General features: G+C 44.0%; 1 protein-coding gene across 4 annotated transcripts in view; it reads right to left on the bottom strand.

The window, feature by feature from the left end:
* Positions 1–7,605: 7,605 nt before the first annotated feature.
* The window catches only part of CCDC51 (coiled-coil domain containing 51), a 33,153-nt gene continuing 17,593 nt past the window's right edge, over positions 7,606–23,165 (bottom strand). For 3 of the 4 annotated variants that reach the window (XM_045025041.1, XM_045025039.1, XM_045025040.1), the window contains exon 4: positions 7,606–9,023. In XM_045025041.1, coding sequence (XP_044880976.1) covers positions 8,277–9,023 — 747 coding nt within the window. In that variant the 3' untranslated portion in view covers positions 7,606–8,276. Of the gene's footprint in view, positions 9,024–12,920; positions 13,031–21,124; positions 21,166–23,165 lie in introns of all 4 variants that reach the window. The other variant, XR_006581189.1, reaches the window with a different exon arrangement.

The raw sequence follows: 23,165 nt of genomic DNA, 5'->3' as shown, positions 1-23,165 counted from the left end.
GGGAAGGGAAGGGGGATGGTTAAATTCTCCTTGTGTTAAGATCCAAGGGGATTGGATCTGGACTCCCCAGGAATTGGTGGGGGAAGGGAGGGGGGATGGTTAAATTCTCCTTGTGTTAAGATCCAAGGGGTTGGATCGGTGTTCACCAGGAACTTGGTGAAAAAGCCTCTCAAGGCTGCCCAGGGAGGAGAAGGTTTTGGGGGGACAGAAAGTGATCCAGACACTGAAATTTCTGGATGGTGGCAGTGTTACCAGATCTAAGCTAGTAATTAAGCTTAGAAGTGTCCATGCAGGTCCCCACATCTGTACCCTAAAGTTCAGAGTGGGGGAGGAACCTTGACAGGGTTAGACTAGATGACCTCCTGAGGTCCCTTTCAACCCTGATATTCTATGTTTCTATGAGTGTGCTACATTGCCCTTGTGGGGAGGAAAATTGTGAGGTATGCCCTTTATATTATATTTATTAGTAAGTGTATAAATGCCCTCAGGAAAGAATTAATAAAATCACTAGCCTCCAAACGTATTTTTACCATGAGGCCTATGGAACTCTGCCAGCTGATAATAGTTAGGCAAGGAATTAACTGCAACTCCTACTACTGATCTTATTTATCTCCAAACAAACTTCTGTCTACAGCTAGTCTACACAAAAACATTTCCCTCACTGTCACCTCATTCCCCATTTATTTGTGTCACACACCTGTTGCCTTTTGTCTTAAGACTGTGAACAGGTTGGAGCAGGAATTGTCTTATTGTATGCTTTATCAGTGCATAACTCAATTGGTACCTGACCTAGCTGGGCGGCCTAGGATTTACTTCAAAACACAAGAGTAGTAGTAAGTCAAACAGGGGAACTGCATGTAAAAATTAGGGGTTATAAGTCTTAATGGAAATAGTTATTCTAACACTTACCTTAGAAGTGATCCACAAAGAGGGAAACATAAGTAATACATGAAGAGGGAAAGCTATAGATCATTGTAGTTAACATTCATTTATTATTACAGTGCACCTTGCCAATTGTGCAATATTGTATTTATGAGAAATAATCCTTTCCTGACCCAATGATCAGGTTATGGCGTGACACATGAGAGTCAGTTACTCCCATCCTGGAATGTATTACTACAAATGTTACCATAATATAACTTGGACACCTAAAGTCAGGCATTTAAATCCATATCCATATTCAGATACCCACATAAGCAGTCTGATTTTCAAAGGTACTGATCACCTGCAACACAGCCTCTTAGAAATTGAGCCCACTTATTTCAGGCTATGTCTACACAATATTGCCTATGCCAGCATAGTTATGTCCTCAGAGCCTCCTAGTGGAGACACAGCATATGTTGGGAGAAAAATGGGAGCTCTGCTGCTGTAGGAACACTACCTCCTGCCAAACTATGTTAGCTATAGTGACAGATACACTCTTCTGTCAGCATAGCTGAGTCTACACTGTGGGTTTTGTTTGCATAATTATTAGGGCTGTCAAGCAATTAAAAAAATTAATTGGATTAATCGCACTGTTAAACAATAACAGAATAACATTTATTTAAATATTTTTGGATATTTTCTACATTTTCAAATATATTGATTTCAATTACAACACAGAATACAAAGTGTACAGTGCTCACTTTATATTTATTTTTGCTTACAAGTATTTGCACTGTTAAAAAAAACAAAAGAAATAGTATTTTTCAATTCACCCAATACAAGTTCTGTAGTGCAATCTCTATCATGACAGTTGAACTTACAAATGTAGAATTATGTAAAAAAAAAAAATTAAAAAATAAAACAAATGTAACATTTGAGAGCTTGCAAGGCCACTCAGTTCTACTTCAGCCAATCGCTCAGACAAACACGTTTGTTTACATTTGCAGGAGATAATGCTGCCCACTTCTTGTTTACAATATCACCTGAAAGTGAGAACAGGTGGTCACATGGGACTGTTGAAGCCGGTGCCGCAAGATATTTACATGTCAGATGCGCTAAAGATTCATATGTCCCTTCATGCGTCAACCACCATTCCAGAGGACATGCGTCCATGCTGACGACGGGTTCTGCTTGATAACGCTCCAAAGCAGAGCGGATTGACACATGTTCATTTTCATCATCTGAGTCAGATGCCACCAGCAGAAGGTTGATTTTCTTTTTTGGTGGTTCGGGTTCTGTAGTTTCCGCAGCCAAGTGTTGCTCTTTTAAGACTTCTGAGAGCATGCTCCACACTTCGTCCCTCTCAGATTTTGGACAGCACTTCAGAGTCTTAAACCTTGGGTCAAGTGCTCTAGCTATTTTTAGAAGTCTCACATTGGTTTGAGCATTGGCTTGCTAAACCCAGGGTTGTGAGTTCAATCCTTGAGGTGGCCACTTAGGGATCTGGGGCAAAAATTGGTCCTGCTAGTGAAGGCAGGGGGCTGGACTCAATGACCTTTCAAGGTCCCTTCCAGTTCTAGGAGATTGGTATATCTCCTATTATTATTATATTTGCATTTTGTCAACTCTGCAGTGAAAGTGTTCTTAAAACAAACAACGTGCTGGGTCATCATTCGAGACTGCTATAACAGGAAATGTATGGCAGAATGCAGGTAAAACATTACAGGAGACACACAATTCTCCCCCAAGGAGTTCAGTCACAAATTTAATTAACGCATTATTTTTTTAACAAGCATCATCAGCATGGACGCATGCCCTCTGGAATGGTGGCCGAAGAATGAAGGGCCATACGACTGTTTAGCATATCTGGCATTGTAGCGGGGTGGACACCCGCTCCTGCCCTGAGGGGCTTAAAACAGCCCTAGGAAAGGGCTGTGGCATGAGAAAGCAGCCACTGGGCTGATTGGGGGAAGCAGGCAGAGCTGCGGCCACGCCCCAAACAGAGCCCAGCTGGCCCCTATAAGAGGCTGCGAGCCAGGAGCCCAACCAGTCTCTCTCTAGCTGTAGAGGGAGATGGGCCTGGCTGCAGGGAGCTGGGGAGCTCTGGCCTGGAAACCCCCCCAGGCTGCGGCCTAGTATAAGGCCAAACAGGTACTGGGTGGTAGAGGAAGGCAGCAGTTCCAAACCCCCCTTGCCAGTGATGAGTGGCATACACTGCAGTCTGCCCCTGGGAATGGGGGCTAGTTGGTGATTGGCAGTAGCCTTACACAGAGGCAAGGTGGGGATAGGAGGGAGGGGTTTCTCCAGGGTGGGGAGACCCTGAGACTGTGGGGTTACTGCCAGGGGGCAGCACCCCAGATAACAGGGTACCGGAGTCCAGGGAGGGATGCGGGGGCCTAGTGGCAGTGGGACACCAGCCTGCAGAGGGTCCTCCAAGGCTGGAAATGAGCTAATTCCCAAGACACCAGCAGGAGTGAGTCCGCACGCTTACAGGCACGTAAATACCTTGCAACACCAGCTACACTAACACCTCTTCTCTCCTCACTTGTAGCAGTGTAACTCAGGAACAACTCTAATAAAATCAGTGGAGTTACACTGATATATAATTAATGACCCATAGGTGGTTCACCAGCCTGGGAAGCAGTCTGATGAGTGGCACTGTGGTTCACCAGCAGCTATAAACCCAATCTGACAAGCCAGAGAAGGCACATCAGACTGCAGTGCCAGCAGGAATCTGAAACACACTTGAGTTGAAGAAGGTACTAAAAGTCTAGCCGGCATAGCTATACTGGCAAAGGTGCTGTAGTGTAAACAAGACCTGCATTAACCATGTTTTTGGGCAGTTAATTTCCCTTGTTTCTTGAGAAAGAAGTGTTAGTGAGGGGGCATGATTGAAGGGCACCTGTGGGAGTGGAATGATCTGCCACTTTAGCTACCAGCTCTGCCTGCCTCCTGGCCCCACCATGCCCCCTGAAGGGCTGGAAGGGCCATGGGAAGAAAGGAAGATGGTAACTGATGGGCTGTGATGAGCACATCTACCAGTTGGAGGCAGCAAGATGAATAGCAGAGAGCCCAGACTTTGTATCTACTTCAGGGAGCTAGTGCAAAGGAAGGGGCTCTGCACAGCCCTCTGCAGTACAGGAGTGCTGTTGAGGTGTGGCATGGCCCATTTTACCTCAGTGGGGTGTGCTCAGATGAATTAGGATGCTCCAAAGAGATGAACAGTATAACACAATAGCTCCAGGTGGTGTGAAATGACCCATTCATCTCAATGGGAGTTCCCCTCTACCTCAGTTTCAGTTGTGGAATACCATTATTCAAGGTAATCTCACTATGCATGTCAGTTTTAGAGCAACTGGGATATTAAAATCTTCTGATTGGGGGACAGGGGGCAAGTATCTGAGGAACACCTGAACCAAGTTATTCCAAACTTGCACCATTGCCCCTGTTGCGTAATGAGATTATCTAGGATATTGGTATGCTGCATGTGGATTTTAGAGTACTTTGAAAATTAAAAAAAAATGGAGTACTTGTGGCACTTTAGAGACTAACAAATTTATTTGGGCATAAGCTTTCATGGGCTAAAACCCACTTCATCAGATGCATGGAGTGGAAAATACAGTAGGAAGATATATACACACACACACACACACAGAGAACATGAAAAGATGGGGGTTGCCATACCAACTCTAATGAACAAATCAATTAAGGTGGGCTATCATCAGCAGGAGAAAAAACAACTTTTGTAGTGATAATCAGGATGGCCCATTTCAAACAGTTGACAAGGTGTGAGTAACAGTAGGGGGAAAATTAGCCTGGGGAAATAGTCTTTAGTTTGTGTAATGACCCATCCACTTCCAGTCTTTATTCAAGCCTGTAGATGGGTCGAACTCACCCCTACGGCGCCTTCTGCTGGTGACTCTGGGAATTAGCTTGTTTTCCAGCACTGGAGCGCCCTCTGCAGGCCGGTGATCCACCTGTCTTCTGGCCCCCCATGTCCCTCCCTGGACCCCATGCCCTTTTACATGGGGGTGCTGCCCCCTGGCAGTAACCCCTTTCTCTCAGGGTCTCCCCTCTCAGGGAACCCCCACCCTCTATCCCTACCTTGCCTCAGTGTATGGCTACTGCCAGTCATTATCTAGCCCCACGTCCTGGAGCAGACTGCAGTATCAGCCTATTCATCACTGGCAAGGAGGGTTTGGACCTGCTGCCTTGGCCTACCCCTGGACTGCCCTCTGCAACCCCCAGTAGCTGTTAGCCCTTTGCTAGACCGCAGCCTGGGGCTTTCCAGGCTGGAGTTCCTCCGCTCCTCAGCCTGTCCCCAGCCCTACTTCACCCTCAGGTATCCAGTCTCTAGCTCCCTGCAGCCAGACCCTTCTCTCTCTGAAGGCAGAGAGAGACTCACTTGGCTTCTGGCTTCCCTGGCCTTCTTATAAGGCCCTGTGGCTCAGTTTGGGGCGTGGCCCCAGCTGCAGCCACTTCCCCAATCAGCCCAGCCTAAAGGCTGTTTTCTCCTGCCACAGCCCCTTCCCAGGGCTGGTTTTAACCCCTTCAGGGAAGGAGCAGGGGTTCACCCTGCTACAAAGCCTAATTTAATGATGTCCAGTTTGCAAATTAATTCCAGTTCTGCAGTTTCTCCTTGGAGTCTGTTTTTGAAGTTTCTACACAAAATAATAAATGGACACAAATCAGACGTCAAGAATTATAACATTCAAAAACCAGTCAGAGAACACTTCAACCTCCCTGGACACCCAGTTACAGACCTAAAAGTTGCAATTCTTCAACAAAAAAACCTTCACAAACAGACTCCAATGAGTACTCCTCGTTCTTTTTGCTGATACAGACTAACATGGCTACCACTCTGAAACCTGAAAATTAATAGATGCTCATAATGCACGGGGAGGACATGCATTGGGAACCTCTTGATCAAATGACCTAAATTTGCACCATAAATTCTACCCCAGTCCCTAAATAGCTTTTTAATTATTGCTGCCCCAAAAGGGAAGAGGGTGGTGGAAATTATCCACGATGGATCCCGAGAGAGTGCTATCAGGATCACAGCCATAGTTTGAGCCCCAAGTATGTGGTTTAAAAAAAAAAAGTGTAAAATTTGGATATCACATGATTATTTTAGTAGGACTGTATCTCACTTAAATGACCTCAAAATCTTGACAACTAAACCAATCCTGTGGCTATTTTCAAGACAAGTTTTTTTTTGGTGGCCCTCTTTCGCCTAATCAGCTTTCTCTTAACCTAACCGATGCTGTTGTGCTCCCAGCACTCTGTTCTTTATGTACTTGCAATGGTGGAAAGGGACAAATTTTCACACCCAGATCCAGTCTTTCAGGCCCACAAAGTCAGCAGTTACCTTGATTTTGGGGAATTAGGAATGTAAAGGATAATTTCATTTTTAAAGGTGATCTGTAAAGGGGCAATAACTGAGACTGTGCCTTTGTTTGATTTTCTTCTGATGTGTAAAGAAGGCATGAAGATTTGGGGGCCTGGATGTTTTGTGTTTGTTTGTTTTGGGGAGGGAAGACACGTTTATGTTGCCTCCTTTAATATTAAAAATCCAGGTCCTGCCTAGCCTGGGGGACTCATGCTTTGGCTTTGTCTAGACTAGAGTTGATGGTCCTGTTATAATTTGAGCTAATAGATCATAAATGCTAATTGTGCTGATAACTGAAGTTCTCCACAAATGTTTGTTCTTAGGCACAAAGTTTTGTGGTTTGCCTGAGGCTGAGCCACCATGTCCTGATACTTTGCAAAGTCTAGATTAGCATTTACAATCACTTAACAAGCAATTGGCAATCAATTACAACAGGAGGACAAATGGTAGTCCAGACAAAGCCTATGCTAACAGGAGAACAAGTGAAATGATGTCACTCACAAGACTCAAGAGACAGAAAATTGAGGAAAGGGGAAGAGCTTTTAAATCACATTTTGAAAAACTCTGTTGGAGCTGGCTGGGAGCTGGAGCTTGTCCAGGAGAGCTAGGTAGGAGGCGGGGCGACCCAGGTGAGCAGGGGCTCACCGCTGTTGATCAGGTGGGGCTTCTGCAGAGCAGAAGGAACCCTGGGCTCCCCCCTCACCCAACCCTAACCCTGGCTGGAGCAGCTCCCTGAGGCTGCTGGAGGAGGAGGAGGGGCCCCACCCCCAACCCAGGGCTGAAGCAAGGCCCAGGGGCTACAAAAGTTGAACAGCTCATAGGTGATCAATGCAGCCATCTACTAGCTGATCTGTGGGGATGGGCTGCTCAGGAACTACTGATCTCTGGCTGGGGCTGTGGCTCCAGCCCTGGTTGCACCCACGGAGTCGGCACCTATGATGCCGAGAGAAGCACTATTCTGTCTCCATAGCTGTGTCTACACTAGGGGATTTGCCAGCATAGCAATGTTACCAAGAGTGTGTTTTGTTTTGTTTTGTTTTGCCCACACCCCTGACTGACAAAGCAATGCCAGCAAAACTTTATAGTGTAGACCTGTTCTGGGTAGCGAGTGATGGATAAGGGCTGCAGGGAAAGCATGGGATAGACTTGAATCAGCAAAAGGGGATGCAACAGTCATGTGCCAAACATCTCAATCACATTTGTATATCTGCACCTGTCCTCTCATCATTTAGTTATCTGTCATCTATTTAGGTTCTAAACTCTTTGGGACTGGGAACAGTCTATAATTAGGCAGCTAAAGCATCAAGCACACTTTTGAGACACTATATAAATTAGTAATAGAAGTGAGTCAGTAAGTTACCAAATATTTTAATTGCATCCTCAAGCTGTACACACACCTTAAATGGGTAATCACAAGATCATATTGCTATAACCTTCATCCTTCCTTAGACATCCCATCCCTATTGTCACTTCCACTCACTGTACCCTATTTAAAAATTTAGATAATCTTCATGGCAGACATTTTTATTTGTTTGGTAAATTGTCCAGCAGAGTTTTGGGTATGGACAAATTGAAAAATCAATAGGATAGGTAATAAGCGTGAATGGGGGAGAATTATATATGGAAGCCAAAGGGTATAAACACAAATAATGAAAAGTTTAAAAAAAAACCAAAAACTGAACATGAGGAACAGTCTCTCAGAGTAAGCTCTACAGGACTGCAGAATAAACTAGAAAAGACGATGGCAGAAGAATCTACCAAAATGAAGTTGTGGAATTCTCATTGCTTGAGACATTTAAACTTGACTGTACAAATCACTAGAGGAAAAAAAAATACAGCAAAAAGTAAGCCTGCCGAGGGGGGAAGGACTAAATGTTCAAATGTATTTTCCATTTCTATGAATTATGGAGAAAGCAAGATTAGAAACTGTTAATACAGATTTTTGACTGGCACTAACTCCCAGTGTTTAGGGTGCAAATGTAATTTTATTACCCTAGTAAATTATGTTTCTCGCCACTGGAGACTAATTTCCTTTCAATAAAAGGTATAGCACAGGAAGAGTAACAGCAAACACAGTGCAGGTTAGTGCAGTGCTGAAGACTGAATTTTTCTTGATTTGCGTTTCCAGTCTCCGCTCTGCATCACACAATTCTAGAATCACATCCTGCATGGCTAAGGCCTGGCCCTTTACCTCAGCTGAAGAGCCAAGAACCACTCTTTCCACAGGTCTAGAATGAACTGCATGTTTAACATTTTGTACCTCAGCAGTCATTTGTCCTAAACTTTCTTCCAGGGTGCTAAGCTGCTGTTGTAAACTCCCCATGCAGGAACTGACTTGTTTAGAGTAGTTTAGATGTTCTTTTAAAGAAACTAAAAGAGGGTCTGTTTTTAATGATGCACTCGTCCCTTCTGTCCCAGTCCCAGCTTCCAACATGTTCCTCAGGGTCACAATGAGGTCACTGAGATCCTTCTGTTGTATGTAGTGGCTGGACGCCTGTTCTTTGATGGCCTTCTGTAAGCTTATCGGTCCCTTCTGTGCTTCAAGAACTAAGGCTTTTAATTCTTGCAGCCTTACTCGGTTGATATAGGTGGAACCAAGGACACCGATAATAGCTCCCAGGACAGAGCCAATAATGGACCAGTTCTTCGTTTTTTCTGCTCTTGTTCTCTCTTTTTCATGGCTTTCCCTCACAGCTGCAGAGAAGAGAGAGAATTTTTCCCGCTCAGATTCCTCTGCACTTAAATAGGCAGTTCGGTACCTCTTCTCTTCCTGCAAAAACCACAACATATTGAAGAAGATGTGATGTGCAATTATAAAATCACACTGAAGTCTACATCTACAAATTAAATACTTGGTTTGGTGTATACATACGTTTTCCTCTATGGACAGAACTATAGTGGAATTTAATATACCTCAGCTGTGTCCTGGAATCATTTCTATCTCAGAAATGTCTTATTTTAGTGTCAGATTTCCTTAGTCAAATCTAGTTATAACAATCTGAGATGTAATTTCCAGTGAAAATTAAAGACTAAAAACGATGACCAAGAATTACACTTTAAGCTTTGTTGTGCAGAGATTTGTCACATATAGGTCTGTCCTTGGTATCCTCCCCTTCTCCCTTTACAATCTATCTGTGGATCATCTTATGTGTTCCCATTGCTTTAAATTACCATCGTTACACCAATGACTCTCCAATCTACCTTTCCACTTTTGATGTCTGCCTCCATGCAGTCCTGCATCTCAGTCTGTTCCTCTGATGACACCTCGTGGATGTCTCGGGCAATTTGAAATTAATGTGGCTGCGTGCACTGCGCTTTCCTCCAAAATTCTCTCTCCTTACCTTCATTCTGTCAACACTGACACCATCATCTTTTCCTGTCAAATAGTACCATAACCTAAGAGTCCTCTCTCACACAAAACACCCAGGCTTGGTCTGTATCTTGACCAGAATATTTTGAGAGTCCATTCTCTTCTTTTTTTTTTTTTATATTGCTAAAACTTGTCCAGGCCCTCATCTCCCAAATCTGGATTACCAAAATTGCCTCCTCTCTGGCCTTCCATGATACACTGTCTGACTCAAACTGACCCATCTACATTACCTGACCCAAACAAAACACAGCTAATTGATCATCTTCCTTGATCTTCACTGACTACAATCACTTAATCTCCTTTTGAATCACTCCATTGGCTTCCCCTCTTCCATTATATCAAGTTCCAATGTTTTCTCCTCACCAGCAAGCCCTTCACAGCTCTGTCCCTCAGTATTTATCCACTGCTGTTCTCTTACTGCTTTACCCTGTAGCCCACTTACAATGCTAGCTTCAACCACCCATGTGTTTGCTTCTCAAACAAGAATCTGCAAACTTTCTTCTACTCTGCTTCTTTTACATAGATTCATAAACTTTAATCCCAGAAGAGACCATTATGATAATCTAGTCTGATATTCTGTACAGCACAGGCCAGAGAACTTCAACAAAAGTAATTCTTACAGCAGATCTTTTAAAAAAAAATCCAATCTTGTTTTAAAAATTGTCCGTGATGAAGAATCCATCATGATCCTTGGTAAATTGTTCCATTAGTTAATTACTCTCACCATTCAAAATGTATGCCTTATTTCTAGTCTGAATTTGTCTAGCTTTAATTTCCAGCCACTGGATCATGTTATAGCTTTCTCTGCTAGACTGAAGAGCCCATTATTAAATATTTGTTCCCTATGTATGTTCTTATAGACAATCAAGTCACCCCGTAACCTTCTCTTTTTTTGTTAAGATAGACTCAAGGAGCTTAATGTATTTATCAATGTAAGGCATGTTTTCTAATCCTTTAATCTCTCTCATGACTCTCCTCTGAACGCTCTCCAATTTATCAACATCCTTCTTGAACTGTGGGCACCAGAATTGGACACAGTATTCCAGCAGTGGTCACACCAAAGCCACATACAGATGTAAAATAACCTTTCTATTCCTGCTTGAGATTCCTCCATTATGCACCCCAGGATCACATTAGCTCTTTTGGCCACAGCTTTGCACTGGGAGCTCATGTTCAGCTTATTAGCCACCATGAACCCCAAAACTTTTTCAGAGTCACAGTTTACCAGGATAGAGTCCTCCATCCTGTAAGTATGGCCTACATTCTTTGTTCTTAGACGTATATATTTACATTTAGTCATATTAAAATGCATAATGTTTGCTTGTGCCCATTTTACCAAGTGATCCAGATCATTCTCAATCAGTGACCTGTCCTCTTCATTATCTGCCACTCCCACATTTTTATGTCATCTTCAAACTTTATCAGCGATGATTTTATGTTTTATTCCAATTTATTGATAAAGATGGTAAATAGTGTAAGTGAAGGGCCAAGAACCATTTTCTGCAGGACCCCACTAGAAACAGACTCACTCAGTGACGATTCCCTGTTTACAGTTACATTTTGAGATCTATCAGTTCGTCAGTTTTTAATCCATTTAATGTGTGCCATGTTAATTTTATATCATTCCAGTCCTTATTCAAAATGTTGTGCAGTACCAAGTCAAATGTCTTTGACTTCTCTAAGTATATTACGTCAACACTATTACCTTTATCAACCAAACTTGTAATTTCATAATGTAAAACAAATATGAAGATAGCTTGACAGGATCTATTTTCCATAAATCCATGTTGATTTTCATTTATTAAATTACCGTCCTTTAGGTTCTTTATTAATTGAGTCCTATATCAGATGCTTCATTCTTGCCTAGGATTGACATTGTGCTGACAGGCCTATAATTATCCAGGTCATCCTATTTACCCTTTTTAAAAATTGTCATAACATTAGCTTTCTTCCAGTAAGATGTATTGAAAAATCAGCATTAATGGGCCAGCAAGCTCCTCAGCCAGTTCTTCTAAAACTTCTGGATGCAAATTATCTGGACCCGATGATTTAAAAATATCTAACTTTAGTAGCTTCTGTTTTACATCCTCCATAAATACTAGTGGAATGGAAGGAGTGTTATCACCAGATGACAAGACTGCATCATCTGCTTTTACCCAAATACAGAACAGGAATATTTACTGAACACTTCTTCCTTTTCTGCATTATGATTGATAACTCTACCATTTTCATCTATTAATGGACCACTACCATTGTCAGGATTCTTTTTGTTCCCAATATAATTTAACAAACTCGTCTTTATTGTCCTTAACTCTGCTGGCCATAGATTTTGCCTTGTGTCCCTTGGCTTCTCTTATCAATTTTCATACATCTCTCTCTCTCTCTGTCTTTTGACAGACACATAGCTCCCTTCATGTCCTCTCTAAACTAGGTTGCTTTTTATAACCAGCACTGCTTTCTTCCTCAGTTGTGGGATTCAGGCTTTTTTGGCATCTAGTAAGGTATTCTTAGATGATGTCCAATTATCATTGAGATTTTTCGGATTAAATTCTTCCTCCCAGTTGCCTTGGTTCATAACTGTTTTCAGCTTTGTAAAATTGGTCCTATTAAAGCACCAACTGTATATTACTGGTCTGGACTTTATTCTGCTTGCACCTTATAAATGTGATCATGATCACTTGTACTGAAACTACCATTAACTTCTAATTCTGTGATAAGTTCCTCTTTATCTGTTAGGATAAGGTCTAATCTAGTGTTCCTGTGTTGGCAGCAACACTGGTGGCATTAGTAAATTGTCATTTATAATGTTTTGAAATTCCAAGGATGTTTTAGTACAGGCAGCATGAGAATTTCAGCATATGTCACTCAAATTAAAGTGAATGGAAAGCCCTCCCTGAACACACCCATAAAACTACTATCCTCTCCTTCATATTCCTTTTCAAGACCCATTTCTGCTGCGTGGCCTACAAGTCACCCAACATTTAATGACTAAGCTAAAGAGTCAACATTTAAGAAATTAAAAAAACTATAACATTTTAAATGCATATACACATTTGGACTACTTGATTATCTCCTTCTTCCCCAGCCTACATATAACACTTGTGTTCCTAGGCTGTGAGCTCCATGTCAGCCTTTGTATTTGTACAACATCTAGCACAGAGAAGCCCTGATCCTAACTGCGGCCTCTGGGTACTACAATAATGTGATCTGTAAATGAAATATAAAAAAATTCCTTACGTTAAAAAGGAATGGTTAAAGTTTCAAAGTCAAGCAATCAGAAGTTAAAAAACACCTCACCTCTTGAGCACCTCATAGTGTCTGGGTGGTATACCACAGTCCTTTTCTCATCTTTGGAACCCCTTGTAGGCTGGCAGATAACCTTAGCAGTTCTTCAGTTGCCCGGCCCTCTGGCAAGTCACAAAAGCCAAATGAACTCCTTCTGGAGTATTAAAGAGTCCAATAATTAAACAGTCTATTTGCCCTCACTGAGGTCTTCAGCCCCAGCTCTGAGCCCTTTAAAATCAGCCCTTTGTTCAGGCTCCCAAATAAGGGTTGTCCCAGGGCCGGTGCAAGGATGTTTTGTGCCCTAGGTGAAACTTCCACTTTGCATCGTCCCCGAGCCCTGCGGCAGCTCCCTGCCCCCGTTCGCCCTGAGGCGCCCCCCCCCCCGGGGAGCCGTGCAGCGGCTCCCCACCCCAGATCACCTCTGCTCCACTCCCTCCCTGAGCCCTGCGGCAGCTCCCCGCCTTGCCCTGAGGCACCCCCCCAATGGTAGCTCCCCTCCCCGGCCCGGGGAGCCGTGCAGCAGCTCCCTGCCCCAGCTCACCCCTGCTCCGCCTCCTCCCTGAGCACGCCGTTGCTGCTTCACTTCTCCTGCCTCCCAGGCTTGCGGCGCCAATCAGCTTAGGCGCCGCAACCCTAGGAGGCGGGAGAAGTGAAGCAGCGACGGCGTGCTCAGGGAGGAGGCGGAGCAGGGGTGAGCTGGGGCGGGGAGTTCCCCTGAGTGCTGCCCCCCTCCCCTTACTTGCTGCAGGGGGCCCTCCCCACGCCCCCCCGCCTAAATGCCGGTGGCGACCGGGGCGGCCGAAGATCCGGTTGCCGCTGAAGAAAATGCCGCCCCCAAATCCTAGCACCCTAGGCGACCACCTAGGTTGCCTAATAGGTTGCACCGGCCCTGGTTTGTCCCCTTCTTAGGGTTTACACCGGGGCCAGTAGGGGAACCTGTGCCTATCCACTACTCCAGGTTCCAAACCAGGGACCCTACTAGGGTGACCAGATGTCCTGATTTTATAGGGACAGTCCCTATTTTTGGGTCTTTTTCTTATATAGGCTCCTATTACCTCCCCCCCGTCCCGTCCCAATTTTTCACATTTGCTGTCTGGTCACCCTAGACCCTACAAACAGCTGACACATACTATTTGATTCAATTTGTTGCTGCTTCTTCCCAGGGCCTCTTCCTACCTGGCCCTTTTAGCTTCACCCTTATCTCAGGATTAAGGTTCTTACATCCTCGCTCTCTCTCTCTGCAAACACAGATTTCAAAATGCAGTCAGAAAGCAAAACTCTGGCTATCCCTCAAGTTCCTTTGGCCAGAGAAGAACACCGTTCCTTGCCCTTCTGGTGTCAGCCTGGAACAGAACTGCTAAGGCCCTGTAGCTCCTTTTATCTGAGCCTGCTGGGCTGTGACTGGCTGTTGCTAGCCCTTCTAGCCCTTGAAGGACCAGTTCTCTCTAGCTTTTCAGACAGCTGCTCCAGTGAAGTCTCTCTAAGCAGGCCTGGAGGACTCACCTTTGCTGCTCTTTTCCTTCAACCTTGCTGCTTCCTGGGGTGTGGCAGAGCAGTAGTGCCTCCAGCAGGGGCCACAAAGGCCTGGAACACCCTATCACAGGCCCCATAGTACATACTGTCTTTAATGACAAGATCCACATCTAGATTTTTTCCACTGGACCTCTACCTCATTCTGTGCCCTGAAAGGACACAGCTCAGCAAATGAAGGAAAGCATTCAATATTTCTTTTTAAATTCAATACTTTCTCTGCTAAATACAGAATCATTAATTTACTCACAGACCTTTCTCTGTTATCACCATATATCTGAATATGAGAAATATAGAGTTTATCTTTGCATCTTTGTGACATGGGGAGGTATTATTAGCACCATGTAACAGAAGGGGAACTTAGGCAAAAAAGGATTAAGGCCAAATTTGCATGGACACTCAGTAAGTGGATGCTGAACTTGAAAATAATAATAGTACCTAGCTCTTATATAGTGCTTTTCATCCATGGGTTTCAAAGTGCTTTATAAAGGAAGTAAGTATCATTATCCCATTTTACACATAGTGAAACTGAGTTGGAGAGGTGAACTGACTTGCCCAGTAGGCCAATGGCAGAGCTGGGAGTAGAATCCAGGTCTCTTAAGTCCCAGTCCAGTACTCTATCCGCTAGGACACACTGCCATATTTGATGCAATTTGGACCAATTTTTCAGAAGTGATGGGTATCCATGGCACCCACTAACTTCAGTTGCACTTTTGAATGCTCAACAATTCTAAAAACAAGGCTGACAGTTTGAAGCTGGGCACCCAATCATTGATACATCTAAAATTAGTGGATACTTATGGAACTTTGGCCCTTAATCTTTCTATGAGTCATTTCCCAGCTGACACTATAGGCTAGTGGATTAGAGTTACATCTGGAAGTCAGGGGACTGGTTCCAACACCAACTTGCTATGAAACCTTGGATGAGTCACTTGCTCTTCTGGAGCATGTGTTTCACTATCTGTAAAACAGAGATAACAACAACTGCAAACATTCTGGTTTAAGTGACTTGCCTAGCATGTCACAGGAAGTCTGCAGCAGATCCAGACATACTGACATGCAATTAACTGCCTTAGATACAAGATCATTCTTTCTTCTTACAGTTCCCTTCCTTTTTCACTACACACCTTCCAACTTTGGCAGAAAATGAGGCAGGGACCCTACAGGCAACAGCTAGTCTCATTCAGTATACTACCCTGAATCATTCACTGAGCACTGTCCACTTTGAGCATAGAATGAAGAAGTGGACCTGTGAAAAAATTGTATGTGAGCACCAAATCATAGAGTTAGAAGGGACCGCAAGTTTCATCTGGTCTAACCCCCTGCCAAGATGCAGAATCACATAATTGAAGTCTCTACCATAATGCACATGCACACGGGGGAAGAAGTAACCTTGATTATAATATTTCCTAACTTTTGAGTGCTTGGCTTTTCAACCTTAAGATTCTTTTAAGATTACATGTGAGGTATGGGACCACACACTGAATGAAGATTCCCCGAGCACCATCCATGATGTGCATCGAATAAAGCAAGAGTCCCATGGAAAAATAGTATGTGATCATATAACTAAAGACTGCATTTTGTGCATATGCACAAGGGGGCAAATATACATTGGCAAAGACAACCTTAAATATAGCATTTCCTAATACACCACTACCTCGATATAATGCCACCTGATATAACACGAATTTGGATATAACGCGGTAAAACAGTGCTCCGGGGGGCAGGGCTGCGCACGCCAATGGATCAAAGCAAGTTCACTATAACACAGTTTCACCTATAACACGGTAAGATTTTTTTGGCTCTCAAGGACAGTGTTATATCAAGGTAGAGGTGTATTTCAGTGACTTTGCAACCTAAATAACTTTTTAATCATAGCTTTTGTGTGCATGCGCGCACGCACACACACACACACAAAAATCCTTCCAAGTCTAAATAAAGCTCTAATGCCTATCCTATAAACTCCAAATAAAGTTACTAATTTAACCAGATTTCATCTTGAAACTTGAGCATACTATGCATTTCTGATGCCTTAGCTTTTACAACTTTCTCCTAGATCCCCTCCATTCCACTAAAACAGTCCCCAATAAAGTAATTGTAATCACTGCCTGTGACCCAAGAACTTCTTAATGCCAATTGACAAGGAGGTGCAGAGGGGTTACAGGCCTCACATGGGTCTGCTGTATACATTTTAGTTCACCAGAGAGTATCGTGTGAGGGCTGTGTCACTCTGGTCATCAAAATCATTGTAAAATGTATATACAAATACAAGGTAAGGAGTTATGTATACATACTGAAAATATGTTCTTTAAAAGTCTGTAGGTACTGGTCACCAGCAAAGGTGAAAACTGGTTTTCTGTCAGATGACAGATGTTTACTCATCTATATGTTCACAAGTAAACTGAGTATTGCCTCATTCAGAATGGGCTTCTTACCACCAGTCTGAGCTGAATGCAGATGAAGGATTGTGAGGCCTTCAGAGAAAAAAAAAATCTAACAGGAAGAGAAAAGCAGGAGGGGGGGGAACCCTTTCTGGTGGGCACACTTCAAAAGTTTTCTTAACTCTATTTGGGGGCACAGAAGACTCCCAAACACCCTTCACTGAGGAAGTATAAAAATGAATAAGGGATCTCAGCTAGCCTAGGTTGAAAACACTGAAGAGAACTTTGGGTGAGATAAAACTCCTTTAGCCAGGAGGTTAATCTCCGGACACTCTGCTTCTTTCTGCAGACCCGATGACCTCTGCATAGCTCAAAAGCTTGTAACTTCCACCAACAGAAGTTAGCCCAATAAAAGATATTCGCTCCCCTACTTTGTCTCTCTCATATCTCATACCCATACAGCTACAACAACACTGCAAACAGGAAGTTAACCTGTTTAAATTTAGTCTCTAGAAAGTGTTAAAATTTTGTCTCATATGTAACCATGTGTTCCCAATATTCTTACTCACTATTACTAGAATCTTTGACGACAAACGTATTTTTGTTTTCATTATAAATATATCTAAGTTCTGCGGTGTTACCACAAGGTGGCAATCGAGAGCTGAATCTTACAAACTGGTGTGTTCTGTTCCTTTGAGAACATTGGGCCTGGTAATTTTGTGAGTATTCCATGGGTAAGAGATTGGGTGCAGCAGGTAATGCTCCAAGGACTCATAGGTGTGTGCCTATCACTGTCTATACAGACAGTGAGACCTGCAACGGTCTGGAAAGTAGTGCTTGTGTTGCCAGAAGCTGCTGGATTCAGGGAGCTGATTCACAGCAGGCAAAGACATGGCTGCCTCATGCTAAGGGCAGGTGGTGGTGGGGTGCCTCAGAAACCTAGATATCCCTGAGGAGCATCACACAACCTGCTCAGTACAACCAAGGATATCTCTTCCCTAATTGCAGCAAAGAGTGCTGCAACCAAGGATATCTCTTCCCTAATTATTCTCCTTGACTCCTTTCCACATAGTGAATCTCCCCTTTCTTACTCAAGCCTCTGGCTTCTGTGGGCTTCTGTGACTCTGTCCTCTCTTGGTTCTCTTCTCCAATGTAGCTGACCAATTTTTTTAAATGGTGGTTTCAGGTGTATCCTCCTCCTCTTCTCTCCCTTCTCTAGGCATCGCTATATTCCTCTCTTGGGTCTGTTCTTGGTTTCCTCATTTTCTTTCCCTATATTTCTCCCTGAGCATCATGCAAAGTATAGATGGTCTAAACCAGGGGTCTCAAACTCAAATGACCACGAGGGCCACATGAGGGCTAGTTCATTGGCCCGAGGGCCGCATCACTAACACACACCCCCATCGCTGCCCCGTCCCTGCCCCTACTCCACCCCTTCCATGAGGCCCCGCCTCTTCCAACCCCTTCCCTGAAGTCCCCACCCCAACTCCGCCCCCTCCCTGCTCCCAGAGGGAGCACGAGGGGTGTGACAGGGGCTCAGGGCAGGGAGTTGAGGTGCAGCAGGGGGTTGGGGTGCAGGCAGGGGGCTCAGGGTAGGGGATTGGGGTGCAGCAGGGGGTTGGGGTGCCAGCAGGGGGCTCAGGGCATGGGGTTGGGGTGTGGGGTGCAGCAGGGGGCTCAGGGCAGGGAGTTAGGGGGCAGGGGGGCTTTGGGCTCTGGGGTGGCAGCGGCACACACTGGGGCCAGGGCAGGCTGCCGGCCCCGGCCCCGGCCCTGGCCTCACTCTGTAAAGTAGCTGGAACCATGTCCCTGAGGCCCCTGGAGGACGACGACGCAGGGCTCCGCGCACTGCTTGCTGCGCCTCCAGGTACCTCCCCCGAAGCTCCCATTGGCCGCAGTTCCCCGTTTCCAGCCAATGGGAGCTGCGGGTGTGTGTGTGTGCCTAGAAGCCAGGGCAATACATGGAGCCCTCTACTCCTCCTCCTCCCCCCCCCCCCGCCGGCCGCAGGGACGTGATACCAGCCGCTTCACGGAGACGCGTGGGGATCGAGGGGGACAATCCCGCGGGTGTAGTTTGCCCACCCCTGGCCTGGAGGTAGGCTGGGGGGGGGGGCGCAGGCCGCTGCGTGTTTGAGACCCCTGGTCTAAACTCAGCACAAAGACTTGGGAGCACTGGAGCTGCCAAGACCCATTTCTTCACTTTGTCCATGATCCTTTTCTCCGAGTGCAAGAGTGAGAGCATGTATAGAGAACTGTTAATATATCCCTGTCACAGGGTTCAAGATGCAATCCAGATCACCAGTGAGGGGTTGTATCACCTCTCGCCCTATAACCCTGAGTGCCTCACAATCTTTTGCTACTATAGTTCTCTGCCTGGGATGCTCACAATAAGCAACAAGTATGCAGCTTACACCATGAGTATCTGTGTGCTATGCAGCCAGTCCTGATTCACCAACTGTGACCCACAACCCCACTCTGGCTTCCAACCAGCAAGGTGACCCCAACACACTTCCAGTCCTGAATTTCCACAAAACTACGTGCCTTGAAGTGTCCAGCCCTCTCCTGGGCACTTCAGAGGAAATAATAATGTGTGTTGCTTTTTTAAAGAAACAAAACACAGGGGACTGTAAAAGATGACCTTTCGAGGTCCCTTCCAGTCCTATGATTCTATGAAAAGCACATACAGCTTATTATCTTAACTGTGGCAAATACACCCTTCCCTTCAAACACAGCATTGAGCTGTTTATAATAAAATAAAAATAAAACAAATTTATTAACAAAATATACATAGGATTAAGTGAGTTCAAGTATAAGGAATGAAGATAAAAAAAGTTACAAGTAAAACAAAACAGAATATGCCTTCTAGTGTGTGGCTAAGACGTAAAATAAAGTTTTTGTTCAAAGTAGATTTCTTACCAATCTTTCCCCCCCAGCCATTGATAACTCTCTTAGTCAGAACCTTCCACAGAAGCACAAAGGACTGATTTTCCTTGTCAATCTAGGAAATATCTTTGCCTATGCAGGTGTCTCACCTATATGCAGTTTCCAGAGACTTCAACCCCTCCCGCCCCCTCCTTTGGCTGAAGGACTCAACTTTCTCAGGGTATGTCCACACTACCCACTGATTGGCAGGTAGCGATCGATCCATTGGGGATCGATTTATCGCGTCTCATCTAGATGTGATAAATCGATCCCGGAACACGCTTCCCGTTGACTCTGGAACTCCATCAGGGTGAGAGGCAGAAGCAGAGTCGACATGGGAGCCGCGGCCATCGATCCCATGCCATGAGGACGGGAGGTAAGTCCATCTAAGATACGTCAACTTCAGCTATGTTATTCTCGTAGCTGAAATCACGTATCTTAGATCGATCCTCCCCTCCCCCCCCCCAGTGTAGACCAGGCCTCAGCTTGCAAGAGTTCTTCTCCCTTATGTGTGTCTAGTGATGGATGCCAAAGACGGCTTCTGTCCTTGCTTATATCTTCCAAAGTTCATTGACCTTGTTTCAAGAAGCAGGATGACCTCATGCTGTTCTTCCCTTCCTATGGACTTCCCATCACCTTACTGATTTCTATGTAAATGGGTCTTCCATTGTTTTTGGTCAGACCTTGCTTAATCTCATTGGAGACAGGGAGATAGGTGCTTCCCTCCTATATGGGAGGGAACCGTTTCCTCCTTGGCTTGGTCAAAGACTGTAAAGCATATTATTAATGGGTATCCATAACTCCTTATGTAGTGTTAATGCAGACAATTCACAACAACATTAATCACCAGCGTGTCATTAGCTTCCAGAAAAGACCTTGCTTAAAACAGTTTTATAATACAGTAATATTGTATACAAGCAATTGATTCAATTGCTTTTCACTTAGGATTCAGCCACTGTCTTTATAGACCAGTAAACCTTTGCAATGTATTCTTTTAAAAGTAAAACTCAGACCAAGAAACCCTCTCCCACTGCGGTTTAGATGCCATGCTGTCTCCTCCCCCACTTGTTAGCTTGATATCTTTGTTTACCTAATTTGTAATTAGACCTTCATTGTCTCTGCCTGATGACTGGGCTGGATAGAGAAGCAAATACATATTCCTTTGTCTAAGACAGCCTGTGTTTTTGCATTGCTTGCCAAACACATTTTAAGAATATAATTCTAGCACATATTTATAATTGTTTATACATCCCTGGGCATGCACCATTCAAGAATATTAATGACTGAGTTATTAATTTTCCAATGATACATTTTACATGACTACTTTTAGATACACATTATAAGCATAGTGAGTTGGGGTACATTGAATTGGTCACTCCTTACCTGATACCAGTGAGTTCCTTCCCCTCTGGCACTGGGATGCTCTTAGGGTTATAATTCCCACACCACATAAAGAGATGGAGAAGTGGAGCTGGGTTACATATGAACAAGGAGAAAGCTACAGAGATACCCACTTCCCTTGTCAGAGGATGGAGGGAAATGGAGGAAAGAGTGGAAAGCCTCCAACAGTATCTCCCCTACGTGAAGATACTTCATTGATGCCCTACGTTTTACCACATCAATTCACATTCTTTGTGTTGGCCTTTAAGAATCTTCACAGCTATACTTCTGTCTTCTTATATTTCCTCTTTTATACACTATGCTTTGCGACTCAAGTCTCCTTGATACTCCTTTTGTCTCCTTCTCCATCCCCAACCCCACTAATCCCACGTCCCAGCAGCCAAGGCTGTGTAAAGGAGAGTAGAAAGCCCCTTCCCAGCAGCCAGGGCAGAGAGGAGGACAAGAGGGAAAATAGGTTGAGCAGTGTCCATCTATGTGCTGGCAGATAGGAAAAGAGAGCAAACTTTGTCTTTAATTTGCCATGACATATTTCCAGCCCAAGTAATACAGATACTTTTAGATCTGGCAATTGACCTCGAACAGCACAAGCATAGACAAGCATCACACGAACAAGCATAGCCTACAAAAATAAATAAATACTACTCTTTACACAGATAAAGCAACTCTGTGGCTTTACTATTAAGATTTATACATCTGTGTAATGGGGTGCAAAAATATTATCAGTAAATCAGAAGTAAACTTTCACCCAACTTCTCCTTCTCTTTACACAGGGGCTGAGAAGGGAAGACTATAAATATGGCTTGCTTGGGAGGCAGAGGCAAGAGAATACCTTCAAAAAGGGAGGGTTCCACCCCCAGGGCTAGAAAGACTTTGCTGAATCTCTTACCTGGGGAGTTTTATTGTTAACTTTCCGATTATATTACATTATTTTACTTTTTTGCGGGGGTGAGGGGGTGGGAGGGTTTGTTACAAGCATTAACCCTTGAGGTCGAGACTTAGGAGAAAAAACACTTATAGTCAGCCGTGTCATTCCATAATCTTGCAGTCCCTTTCTTGCAGATTGTTAGAAACTCTACACCCACTAGAGTGTTTTCACATAAGGGCCTCCAGCTTCATATGTTGCTGTTTCCTCTCTGGAACCCCACATTTTCATATGATTCCACCAAACAAACAATAAGACTGTACCAAAAAACACTAAAGTCAGAAAAAGTCAGAGTTAAGATTGTCTGCACAGTCTTAATTCTGCCCTCTTGTGTATACACATTATGATAGTTTATCAATTAATATCCTATACTTGTGATTACCCAATAGATTTGCAACCAGCAGTGCAGGTCTCATTTGAGCAAATCTATGCTATGTCAGAACCCAAAGCACTGAACCTCTGGCTCTGCCTAGATTACCAAACCTTGAATCAAATCACAATCAGGAATCAATACTGCTGCCCCTAATTCCCAAGTTGCTAGATCACATGGGGACTGCCTGAACATTTTCAAAGCTAGGCCTTCGGGGGCCTACAGCCTCATGTGTATTACAGTGGGAAATGAATGGAAAACAGCATTTAGGCTCTGTTATGCCACTTCAAGTATTCAGTAATGCCATTTGGTCTAACAAACGCTTGGGGCATTTTCTAACATTTCTTCAGTAATGTGTTACAGGATATAGTAAACAAATATGTTGTAAAAGCAGCAGAGTCCTGTGGCACTTTATAGACTAACAGAAGTTTTGGAGCATGAGCTTTTGTGGGTGAATACCCACTTTGTCGGATGCATATATTCACTCACGAAAGCTCATGCTCCAAAACTTCTGTTAGTCTATAAGGTGCCACAGGACTCTCTGCTGCTTTTACAGATCCAGACTAACACGGCTACCCTTTTGATACTTGAAATATGTTGTAGTGTCTCTTGACAATATACTCATTTTTTCTGACAATTTAGAGCAGCATAATTTCCATGTCATGACATTTTAGAGAGACTATGTCAATATGGCCTTCATGCTAAATTAGAAAAATTTGCTTTTAACCAAA

The sequence above is a fragment of the Mauremys mutica genome, chromosome 7, assembly GCF_020497125.1.
Source record: "Mauremys mutica isolate MM-2020 ecotype Southern chromosome 7, ASM2049712v1, whole genome shotgun sequence".
Taxonomy (NCBI): domain Eukaryota; kingdom Metazoa; phylum Chordata; order Testudines; family Geoemydidae; genus Mauremys; species Mauremys mutica.
This window is presented reverse-complemented; position numbering and strand designations above follow the sequence as displayed.